The sequence below is a fragment of the Oncorhynchus clarkii genome, chromosome 7 (genome assembly GCF_045791955.1).
Source record: "Oncorhynchus clarkii lewisi isolate Uvic-CL-2024 chromosome 7, UVic_Ocla_1.0, whole genome shotgun sequence".
Lineage (NCBI taxonomy): Eukaryota > Metazoa > Chordata > Actinopteri > Salmoniformes > Salmonidae > Oncorhynchus > Oncorhynchus clarkii.
The window spans coordinates 46,268,368-46,281,164 of record NC_092153.1 but is presented as its reverse complement, the minus strand read 5'-3'; the positions used below and the strand labels follow the sequence as shown (position 1 = coordinate 46,281,164).

The 12,797-nt window shown below is 45.6% G+C and overlaps 1 protein-coding gene across 1 annotated transcript in view; it reads right to left on the bottom strand.

Moving 5' to 3' along the window:
• The window catches only part of LOC139413384 (cadherin-4-like), a 247,014-nt gene that overhangs the window by 23,002 nt on the left and 211,215 nt on the right, over positions 1 to 12,797 (bottom strand). Inside the window, exons 8-9 of the mRNA XM_071160707.1 lie at positions 12,585 to 12,757; positions 3,703 to 3,840 (exon numbers count right to left, since the gene is read on the bottom strand). Coding sequence (XP_071016808.1) covers positions 3,703 to 3,840; positions 12,585 to 12,757 — 311 coding nt within the window. The remainder of the gene's footprint in view (positions 1 to 3,702; positions 3,841 to 12,584; positions 12,758 to 12,797) is intronic.

Below are 12,797 nucleotides of genomic sequence, written 5' to 3'. Positions count from 1 at the left end.
GCTTTCCTGCGTCTGTCATACACAAATAATTACTGAACTGCTCCGAGTGGAGTTTGCTGTGTGGGAAGAGAAGAAAAGGAATTGACAAACAAAGCAACGGAGAAACTGGATAATACTGAAATCTTATAGGAAAATGTGTATGTGTGTGCCTGCGGGTAAAGCTGTATGTGTGTGTGTGTGTGTCGAATACACAGCAGTAAGATACTAAGACAGCTGCCTCAATATGACTAACATGTCCTCTCCTTTCCCCATTCATCATCTCTTCCTCCCTCTCCTGTCCTCTGCACCACCACAACCACTGTCCCTCCACAACAGAGGCCCATCCATCTGTTACTATTGGAACACGTAGTTTGACTCTTGTGTTCCAAACCATGTGTTCTAAACCATGTTGCCAGAGCTTTTCTTTTCTCCCTCATTGTCATCCTGGTTGTTCTATAGCTGGTATAATTCATTATCTCTCCTGCAATGCCACATGGTTCTAAACTAAGTGAGGCAGTGAGGATACTCAACTCTCTCCCTCCACACCAGTACCTTAAAGTATTTAAGTAAAAATACATTAAAGTACTATTTATAGTTTTTGTCAAATTTGACTTTTACTTCACTAAATTCCGGAAGAAAATATTGTACTCTTTTACTCCATACATTTTCCCTGACAACCAAATGTACTCTTTTATTGGTCCCAATAGAAGCATAGTTTTGGTTGATAATAACAACAACAATAATGTTAGCAAGAAGTGGAAATAAAAATGCCCTTAAAAGCAACTCTTACATTTGAATGCTTAGCAGGACAGGAAAATGTTCCAATTCACACACGTATCAATAAAAGATCCTACTGCCTCTGATCTGGTTGACTAAACACAAATGCTTCATTTGTAAATTATGTTTAAGTGTTGGAGTGTGCCCCTGGCTATCCGTAAATAAAATAAAAAGCAAAATTGTGCCGTCTGGTTTGCTTGTTAAAAGGAATTTGAAATGATTTATACTTTTACATTTAAAACCACATACAGTTGAAGTCGGAAGTTTACATACACATACGACATACACTGGAGTCATTAAAACTCATTTTTCAACCACTCCACAAATTTCTTGTTAACAAACTATAGTTTTGGCAAGTCGGTTAGGACATCTACTTTGTACATGACACAAGTAATTTTTCCAACAATTGTTTACAGACAGATTATTTCACTTATAATTCACTATATCACACTTCCAGGGGGTCAGAAGTTTACATACACTAAGTTGACTGTGCCTTTAAACAGCTTGGAAAATTCCAGAAAATTATGTCATGGCTTTAGCAGCTTCTGATAGGCTAATTGACATAATTTGAGTCAATTGGAGGTGTACCTGTGGATGTATTTCAAGGCCTACCTTCAAACTCAGTGCCTCTTTGCTTGACATCATGGGAAAACCAAAAGAAATCAGCCAAGACCGCAGAAAAAATATTGTAGACTTCAACAAGTCTGGTTCATCCTTGGGAGCAATTTCCAAATGCCTGAAAGTACCACGTTCATCTGTACCAACAATAGCACGCAAGTATAAACACCTTGGGACCACGCAGCCGTCATACCTCATACCTCTCAGGAAGGAGACGTTGTCTCCTAGAGAGGAACGTACTGTGGTGCGAAATCAATCCCAGAAAAGCAGCAAAGGACCTGGTGAAGATGCTGGAATAAACAGGTACAAAAGTATCTATATCCACAATAAAACGTCCTAAAGTCCTATATCGACATAACCTGAAAGGCCGCTCAGCAAAGAAGAAGCCACTGCTCCAAAACCGCCATAAAAAAGCCAGACTACAGTTTGCAACTGCACATGGGGACAAAGATCGTACTTTTTGGAGAAATGTCCTCTGGTCTGATGAAACAAAAATAGGACTGCAAGCCGAAGAACACCATCCCAACCGTGAAGCACGAAGGTGGCAGCATCATGTTGTGGGGGTGCATTGCTGCAGGAGGGACTGGTGCACTTCACCAAAATAGATGGCATCATAAGGAATTTAAAATCATGTGGATATATTGAAGCAACATCTCAAGACATCAGTCAGAAAGTTAAAGCTTGGTTGCAAATGGGTCTTCCAAATGGACAATGACCCCAAGCATACTTCCAAAGTTGTGGCAAAATGGCTTAAGGACAACAAAGTCAAGGTATTGGAGTGGCCATCACAAAGCCCTGACCTCAATCCTATAGAAAATGTATGGGCAGAACTGAAAAAGCGTGTGCGGGCAAGGAGGCCTACAAACCTGACTCAGTTACACCAGCTCTGTCAGGAGGAATGGGGCAAAATTCACTCAACTTATTGTGGGAAGGTTGTGGAAGGCTACCCAACACGTTTGACCGAAGTTCAACAATTGAAAGGCAATGCTACCAAATTCTAATTGAGTGTATATCAACTTCTGACCCACTGGGAATGTGATGAAAGAAATAAAAGCTGAAATAAATAATTATCTCCACTATTATTCTGACATTTCACATTCTTAAAATAAAGTGGTGATCCTAACTGACCTAAGACAGGGAATTTTTACTAGTTTTAAATGTTCAGGAATTGTGAAAAACTGAGTTTAAATGTATTTGGCTAAGGTGTATGTAAACTTCCGACTTCAACTGTACTTTTAGACTTTCACTCAAGTAGTATTTTACCCTGGTGACTTTCACTTGAGTCATTTTATATTAAGGTATCTTTACCTTAACTCAAGTATGACAATTGGGTACTTTTCCCACCACTGCCCAACACCATGTCTGATACACCAGCAAACAGCATACAGAGACTGAACAGTAGAGAGAGTAGAGACATAGAGTAGAGGAGAGAGGAGTGTGGCTGTGTGGAGGTTTGAGTGTTCCCCTGTGAGAGGGGAGTGACAGAGACAGGACAGAGCAGTCTGAGGAGAGGCGCTGTTCAGTGGGTTAGTCTCTGACAGCTGGGGCCTCTTATCAGAGCAACCGGCTGGAACTACACAGCTGCCTGCCTGGCACACGCAGTGATGATACCGCCGTGCCACCAAGAGATGGATCACACATCAGAGGAGGCAGCGTGTGACGTGGACACACTCCTCCCTCTGCAGATGGATGGACATACAGAAAAAGGAGAGAGGGAGGGAGAAAGAAAGACCAATGAAGGGAGAGACTACCGCTCCCTCGTGATGCACGCCCACACGCCCACACACACACACACACACACACACACACAAAAGTGGGCCAGAAGAAGTCAGGCTGCCTCCAGTGCGGATGTGTATGGGACTGGGGCCAGATGCCTGCAGACAAACCATGGTCACCAGAGAGGCTGCTGGCAGAAAGAGTAGAGGGAGGGCTGCTCCCATCACCAAACAGCATGCCTATGATCTTTCTCTCTCATCCCTCTTTTTCTGTCCCTCCATATGTCGCTCCGACACACTCTCCCTTTACTGCAGTAGCTCCCTGTTTCCCTCTGACCCCTTTCTTCTTCGTGTTTTTGGTCCTCCTATTTGTCCTCGCCTGCTGTTTATCTCTCCACATGTCTCTGTCCCGCTCCTCTGTCCAGCTCTCTAACCTCCTGTCAAAGAGCCATGAAATCTTGTTCTCTAAGATAGCATCAGACACATGGCCTGCATCTACAACAGAGTTGGGGCACTGCCCTGGTGAATATCCATCAGCTGATGTTATCCTGTCATGAATACAGATGTGTGGCCCTACAGTAGAGGTCAGTCCAGGGGTGGAGAGGAGACTCACCGTCCTGGCGGTCAGCTCGGGAGGGTTGTCGTTGATGTCGGTCACAGAGATGAGGGCGGTGGCCGTGTTGGACAGGCCAAAGTTCAGGTTCCCCTCCATGTCCGTGGCCTGGACGATGATGGTGTACTGGGACACTTTCTGGAAAGACACACCACATAGTTAAATAAGACGTCATAGAGGGTGAAGGTAGTTCTGAGCATATTATAGCTAGGTGGGCTGACTGACAAACAAACAAATGAATAACTAGCACAAATAGCTCTGAACCTGACACACACACTTATGTGCCAACTCATGAACACACGCGCACACACACACACACACACAAAGGCTTAGGAAGTGAGGGACCAACGGGCGCGAGTGAAAGGCTCATCCATTATAGCCTACAAGTCCCTGCTTTTAGCTCTCTGAGCAACCCTCATCATTACTCACTCTAATGGTGGTGCCATCCCTTTAAGAAGAACCACTATGCTGCAAATATTAAAGAGAGTGAATGGACATTATTTAGGCCAGTTAGATGGGAGAGAATAGCTAGAGGCGGTGCTGCCGTACAGACCACCATTGAAAGAACAGTCAATCATGACGTCAGACGGTATAACATGCATTCACACTGAGAAGATACGGCAGACACTGTCTTCTCCTCTCTTTTCATCTCTCCCTCCTTCCCTCTCACAACACGCACAGATGCACACACACTGCACACACCGCATTACAGTATATATTATTTTGACTCAAAAACAAAACTCATTGACACTTTGCTGCTGTCCATGGTGCTGACAGTTCAGTGTGTCCATCAGTGCAGCGATAGTTTCGCCCCTCTCGCCAGTCCATCTCTCTCTCCAGTCTCCCAGGCTCTCCCCTGGTCTCTCCCTGTAAGCCTCTCAGAGTCGCCGCTCCTCTCTGCTCTCATTAATCCGTTTGGCTAAACCTCCTATTGTGCTGGTGTCAAAAATGGACGTCAAGGACAGGTCAGTCAGTGTGAAGAGGAGAGGGAAGCCCAGCCTAGTCTACTGCCATGTTCGGTCACACCATATTTGGATAGTCTGGATTTTCCATCGGTAGATGCTCTACAGATGGTCATAATATCAACAAACTATCTGTTGATAAGCAACTGTTTGCTATGGTAATGGCTATGGTTAGGTTTAGAATAAGGGTAAGAGTTAAGGTTAGGGCTAGGGTAGGGTAAGGGCTAAGTTTAGGGTTAGGATAAGGGTTAAGGTTAGGGCGTGTGTTAGGTTTAGAATAAGGGTTACGGTAAGGGCTAAGTTTAGGGTTAGGATAAGGGTTAAGGTTAGGGCTAGGGTTAGGTTTAGAAAAAGGGTTAGGGTAAGGGCTAAGTTTAGGGTTAGGATAAGGGTTAAGGTTAGGGCTAGGGTTAGGTTTAGAATAAGGGTTAGGGCTAAGTTTATGGTTAGGATAAAGGATAAGGTTAGAATTAGTACAGTGCCTTGCGAAAGTATTCGGCCCCCTTGAACTTTGCGACCTTTAGCCACATTTCAGGCTTCAAACATAAAGATATAAAACTGTATTTTTTTGTGAAGAATCAACAACAAGTGGGACACAATCATGAAGTGGAACGACATTTATTGGATATTTCAAACTTTTTTAACAAATCAAAAACTGAAAAATTGGGCGTGCAAAATTATTCAGCCCCTTTACTTTCAGTGCAGCAAACTCTCTACAGAAGTTCAGTGAGGATCTCTGAATGATCCAATGTTGACCTAAATGACTAATGATGATAAATACAATCTACCTGTGTGTAATCAAGTCTCCGTATAAATGCACCTGCACTGTGATAGTCTCAGAGGTCCGTTAAAAGCGCAGAGAGCATCATGAAGAACAAGGAACACACCAGGCAGGTCCGAGATACTGTTGTGAAGAAGTTTAAAGTCGGATTTGGATACAAAAAGATTTCCCAAGCTTTAAACATCCCAAGGAGCACTGTGCAAGCGATAATATTGAAATGGAAGGAGTATCAGACCACTGCAAATCTACCAAGACCTGGCCGTCCCTCTAAACTTTCAGCTCATACAAGGAGAAGACTGATCAGAGATGCAGCCAAGAGGCCCATGATCACTCTGGATGAACTGCAGAGATCTACAGCTGAGGTGGGAGACTCTGTCCATAGGACAACAATCAGTCGTATATTGCACAAATCTGGCCTTTATGGAAGAGTGGCAAGAAGAAAGCCATTTCTTAAAGATATCCATAAAAAGTGTTGTTTAAAGTTTGCCACAAGCCACCTGGGAGACACACCAAACATGTGGAAGAAGGTGCTCTGGTCAGATGAAACCAAAATTGAACTTTTTGGCAACAATGCAAAACGTTATGTTTGGCGTAAAAGCAACACAGCTGAACACACCATCCCCACTGTCAAACATGGTGGTGGCAGCATCATGGTTTGGGCCTGCTTTTCTTCAGCAGGGACAGGGAAGATGGTTAAAATTGATGGGAAGATGGATGGAGCCAAATACAGGACCATTCTGGAAGAAAACCTGATGGAGTCTGCAAAAGACCTGAGACTGGGACGGAGATTTGTCTTCCAACAAGACAATGATCCAAAACATAAAGCAAAATCTACAATGGAATGGTTCAAAAATAAACATATCCAGGTGTTAGAATGGCCAAGTCAAAGTCCAGACCTGAATCCAATCGAGAATCTGTGGAAAGAACTGAAAACTGCTGTTCACAAATGCTCTCCATCCAACCTCACTGAGCTCGAGCTGTTTTGCAAGGAGGAATGGGAAAAAAATTCAGTCTCTCGATGTGCAAAACTGATAGAGACATACCCCAAGCAACTTACAGCTGTAATCGCAGCAAAAGGTGGCGCTACAAAGTATTAACTTAAGGGGGCTGAATAATTTTGCACGCCCAATTTTTCAGTTTTTGATTTGTTAAAAAAGTTTAAAATATCCAATAAATGTCGTTCCACTTCATGATTGTGTCCCACTTGGTGTTGATTCTTAACAAAAAAATACAGTTTTATATCTTTATGTTTGAAGCCTGAAATGTGGCAAAAGGTCGCAAAGTTCAAGGGGGGCGAATACTTTCGCAAGGCACTGTAGTTACTTGAAATGGGCTGATTTAAAGGTTTTACTGCTTACCTACAAATCATTGCATGGGCTTGCTCCTACCTATCTCTCTGATTTGGTCCTGCCGTACATACCTACACGTACGATATGGTCACAAGACGCAGGCCTCCTAACTGTCCCTAGAATTTCTAAGCAAACAGCTGGAGGCAGGGCTTTCTCCTATAGAGCTCAAGTTTTATGGAATGGTCTGCCTACCCATGTGAGAGATGCAGACTCGATCTCAACCTTTAAGTCTTTATTGAAGACTCATCTCTTCAGTAGGTCATATGATTGAGTGTAGTCTGGCCCAGGAGTGTGATGGTGAACGGAAAGGCACTGGAGCAACGAACCGCCCTTGCTGTCTCTGCCTGGAGCAACGAACTGCCCTTGCTGTCTCTGCCTGGCCGGTTCCCCTCTCTCCACTGGGATTCTCTGCCTCTAACCCTATTACAGACGCTGAGTCACTGGCTTACTGGTGCTCTTTCATCCAGTCCCTAGGAAGGGTGCGTCACTTGAGTGGGTTGAGTCACTGACGTGATCTTCCTGTCTGGGTTGGCGCACCCCCTTGGGTTGTGCTGTGGCGGAGATCTCTGTGAGCTATTCTCGGCCTTGTCTCAGGATGGTAAGTTGGTGGTTGAAGATATCCCTCTAGCAATATGGGGGCTGTACTTTGGCAAAGTCGGTGGGGTTATATCCTGCCTGTTTGGCCCTGTCCGGGGGTATCGTCAGATGTTGCAACAGTGTCTCCCGACCCCTCCTGTCTCAGCCTCCAGTATTTATGTGTCCGGGGGGAGGGGTGCTAGGGTCTCTCCCTCTCCCTCTCTCTTCACCGGGCATGCTACCTGTCCCAGACCTGCTGTTTTCAACTCTCTAGAGACAGCAGGAGCGGTAGAGATACTCTGAATGATCGGCTTTGAAAAGCCAACTGACATTTACTCCTGAGGTGCTGACCTTTTGCACCATCAACAACCACTGTGATTATTATTATTTGACCATGCTGGTCATCTATGAACATTTGAGCATCTTGGCCATGTTCTGTTGTAATCTCCACCCGGCACAGCCAGAAGAGGACTGGTCACACCTCAGCCTGGTTCCTCTCTAGGTTTCTTCCTAGGTTCTGGCCTTTCTAGGGAGTTTTTCCTAGCCACCGTGCTCCTATACCTGCATTGCTTGCTGGGCTGGGTTGGGTTTCTGTATAGCACTTTGAGATATCAGCTGATGTAAGAAGGGCTTTATAAATACATTTGATTTGAAATGTTACTGATATTCTGTAGATAGACTATTCAAATAAAGTGTTACCCTGTGTTCAGCTGAAAGGGCCTCTTTTCAAGCCTTTCACCATTCAGCAGCCCTGCTATCTGCTATGCCTGGGCCAGTTCTGCACGGCTGACCTTGATAACACGGCCTATAACAGCTCTGGGGTCAGGACCTGAATCTCAGACGCATTTAGGGAGGAACCCAGGTGGCTGGCTAATGAACCCTGATGGAGGCCAGTAAAATGCTGGGGAAATATCAGTGCTCTTTCTATTTTTCTTTCTCCGTCTCACTCTCTCCCTCTCTCCGTCTCTCTCGCTCTCCGTCTCTCTCGCTCTCCGTCTCTCTCGCTCTCCGTCTCTCTCGCTCTCCGTCTCTCTCGCTCTCCGTCTCTCTCGCTCTCTGCTCAAGGAGCAGTGTGCTTAATAGTCAGGTCAGTTGATCCAGCAAGGCTTTTTTTAAAACACTTAAACTCACCCAGAGTCATTTAAAGTTCTGCAGAGTCATTAGGACTCGCTCCACATGTTAATTTGAACTAGACCAGCTCTATTAATGAAAACTCAATATGGGCTGCGCTTTATTACAGTCATAATGAAAGATCAATACCATCTCTTCTCATCGTGCACTGCAGTAGATACACCCTTCATTCAGCTACATCAGGGTAACAGTAGTCCTGGATAGTTGCTGTCCTGTGGCTAGCCTGACTCTGAGTAGCAGACGTGCATAGTCTTTGATCAAGCATGGAAAGGTGTGTTAAGCCCAACAGCAGGTGGCACTCTGACACAGTCGGGGGAATGAGACATGCTGTCCTGCAGCACTTTGTTCCAAACCTGACAGTTGATAGAAGTTTAACCCAGCACACACATACACACACTCTTCTAGCCTCTTCCGTCCGTGTGTCTGCCCTAACAAGCCATTAATAGTGTCTCTAATGAGTCCTATAGATCTTTGAAAAGAAGTATCTCTGTTAGATTAGAGCCCAACTCAAGAAAGGAAATACGCCTTCTTCTTTCACCAAACAGAACAAAAGCAGCGCTTTTCCCACGGGTCTAAGCTCTTGGACTTTAATGGGAAGGGTTGAAAGGCATCTAGGGCCATAAGAACAGAACACTGCTGCAAACTCTGAGGTAAATGAGATCCTTTACACAGGAACTGAACGAGACCAGAGAGTACAGAAAGCACAAAAGGCTACAGGCTAACAGAACTCTATTGCCAGTACTCCTTTTAAACCAAAAAGGTCAAATTAAATCCTGAAATGGTTGTCTAATAGTCACTGTTTGGAGTTGAGTTTGTTTTCAAATCTTAGTTACAAAAAAGATAGAAAGGCATTACTGACATTGATAGGAAAAATGCAAGGTACATTTTTTACTTACAAAACATTAAAGACATGCTCCAGAACTCTGGATACTACTAAGACGTTTTTAAACCTCCCACTTTGGGCTGGATGTGTCAATGTGTAGTTCATACTAGCATAATATATGAGTAGAATTACTGTCTTACCTCAATTAGCCACAAAATCCCTAGTTTGAAAGCAACAGTTTTTCTGGAAGCTGTGCTGCGCCATTTCCCGTGACATTTTCAAGTTTTGAGTTCAACCAATGAGCTTCAGCGCCTCGCCATATGAGTGACAGCTAGCAAGATGCACATGATGCACCCACAGCACAGCGAGAGAGAGACAGCAATGATGTGTTGCACAGACTGTATGTGACATATTACGCAATTTTCGGGGACCACTACTGGCAAAAAAAATATACAAAAGTACCGGAAAATCCCTTTAATGGAGCATGCATTGAATTCGAGCTGTGTGTGTTTGTGCTTTGTGTGCTAGGCAGACTGAACATGTGACGAAGACAAAGCAAGCGTGAATGAGCACTGAACTAGCACTTTCCGTATTTGCTCTGTGGTTTGTGTTCCGGCCTGTCAGTTTGGTACTGACCACAGTGATTACCCTGTCACTAACAATCTACCTCAAACAGCCACTGACTCACATTTAACCCAGAGAGACTCCCTCTCTCCCATTCACTGCAGCTTTCTGAGGAAGATGGAGCACAGCCCCCCTGCTAAATACACTGTATGAAACACAAAGACACATGGACATACAATATACATACACACCCAGACCAGTATGATATACTCATGACACATGAAATACTGTCTCACAAACACTCAGATACACCCATATGCACAGACACTTGCCCCCCCCAGATATGTCAAAAACAAACTTTTCTCCACTTTTCTCCATAATGGTTAACCACTTCCCCAGCTTGAAGGAGTAATACTCAGTCCCCTGGAGCTGGCACATCCAAGCCCCTGTAGATGCCCAGTGCCCTGCCTTATCCCCTGCCCAGCCTCTCCTCCCCCATGTGGACAGTCTTTAGGCACTCAGAAACACCGACTACAGTGTCAGATCAATGCCCTAATCAGGCAGAGCGGAGCTTACATGGTCCAACCTGGAGCTGACACGAGTCAGCCACGCCGCCCAGCATCGTGCCCAGCACCGTGCACAGCCAGGCTCCAGAGAGGCTGCAGTAGCCTGGGGGAATGAAAAGCAACGGACCTGCCACTCCAGCCAGGCCTAGAGAGCACCGAGACAGCCCAGTCCATCTGTGGCACACAGTACAGGACAGCATGACTCTTACACTCAGCAGCTCTGACACCCAGCAGGCTACCTCATACTGTACCTCACCGCTACACACTCAGGACCAGGACTAACAAATGCTGCCCATTAGCCACCAGCACAAGAGAAAGACACAGTGGCGTGTTTATGTGCAGTACCTCTGCTTCTCAGGCAGAGAACGAGGGACCCAGAGACAGCTTAGCCCTGCTTGTTAACCAGTGTGCTGAAACATGCAGTGGCACGAGGGCACAGAAGAGGTGAGGTCAGGGATGCAGTGAGTGGCAGGGTAATTGGCATTCAGGAGTGTTCAGGGCTGGGTGACACTGAAGTGCCCTTCCTGTTCCCCTGCTCTTCTCCACACTGAAGAGGCTCACTCACCCCTTAATTAACACATGAATATTCCATTTAGTCTCCAGTGCAACTGATGAAGAGGATTAGCTGCTACATCGCAGTGTGTGTGTGTGCGCGTGTGTATGTGTGTGTGTATGTGTGTGAGCGTGCGGGTGTGTGCATGCATACATGTGTGCTAATGCCTGAGAGTGTACTTATGTGTGTGACCTTGAGCGTAGGTGGGTGAACACCCAGGTGTGTCCCAGTTTTAGGGGAATGATCAGAGGGAGAGAGGCAGGTGGGACAGGGCTGCTGGAGTTGCTGCTCTACCTAGATTAATGAGGTTGACTCCCATCCGTTCAGCTGTGGGGGAGACCAGGGGACAGTGAAACAGGCCCCTGCATTAACTGCAGATGATTTCTACTGTCAACCCTTACTGTATAACATGCATACTTGAATGAGTAAAGTGCATGCATACATGCATACAGAACCTGGATGCAATTGTGATTGTTTATGTTCCTCAATTATTCACACACAAATCAGATATTAAACAACTAAACCTGGTAGCCATACCAGTCTTTTGTTTCCAATATAGGTCAAATCCGTCTGGTTTCCACAGGATGGTCAGGATGGAGCTATTGCCAAGTGGGACTATTGAGAAATCTGCGAATATAAACGTTATGAGACTGACTCGTGTTGCCAGAGCTCAAAGGCTTAGACTCAGCACTTGTGCTTTTATGTCTGTGGTAAAATCACCAGACTAATAATATCATAATGATACAGTATGTTATACATTTGTGTCTTTGGAACATTAGGAGTAGGACTGGCGGACGTGTTTCCCTCTGAATGTCAGGCCACAGAGGAGTGTTAGGAGTGTGAGTCTGAGAGGCTGACTGTAAGAGGGTGAGAACAGCTTCTTATAAAATACTCTGCTGGCAGCTTACTGATGCATTATGGGATGAACAGAGTTGACCCACCGTGACCTCCCTCATTAGTGATCTAAGAAGGGTGGGGGGGGGTGGCACAACACCTGCGGGAGTGCGACACAAGGAGGGTAGAGGATAAACCAGGTGAAATCCATTCCCATGACCCCCTTAAGGAGGGCCAGCACGTGTTGGTATTTTATAGCCATTAGCAGTGCTGTTCGCAGGGTCAGGGTCGATTCCATTTCAACTCCTGTCAACTGAATTGGACATGAAAAGTCTCTACACATGAATAATTCAATTCAGTTCCTGAATAGACTGGAATAGGAATCAACCCCAACCCTATCTGACTATTTTGCTCATCACGTTTAAGGTTTAGTCTAGGGAGAGAGGGAATCCTGAGTTCGTTATTAAGGGCAGAAGGTGACTGACTGGTGTACAGGAGTGGTGACCTATAGGAATGGGAACAACACCCAGTGTCAGACTATATTTAATATAATGACTTAGTTTGACATGGTGCCATGAGATGTAAGGTGACACAGTAGACACCATCAACATACCGTAACCCTGTGGATGTGCAGTAACAGGCTGACATGAACACCGATCCAAAAGGATGTCAATGCCCCTTCCTCCCCACTGTTCCCCCCCTGCACCCCCTGACAGACAGTGTGACCTTGTTGTGCTACTGACCTCCCTGTCCAAGCCGGCGGCAACCGTGAAGATGTCGCCCGTCTCGCTGTTGATGGTGAACATATTGGGGATTGGCATGTGGGGGGTCTGGGATAGGATCCGGTACCGCACCATCCCATTGGCTGTGGTGTCGTCATCTGAGTCGTTGGCGGTCACCTGCATCACTAACGTGCCTGCCAACAGGGAGGAGGCAGAGCCAGCAACAGTTACAGA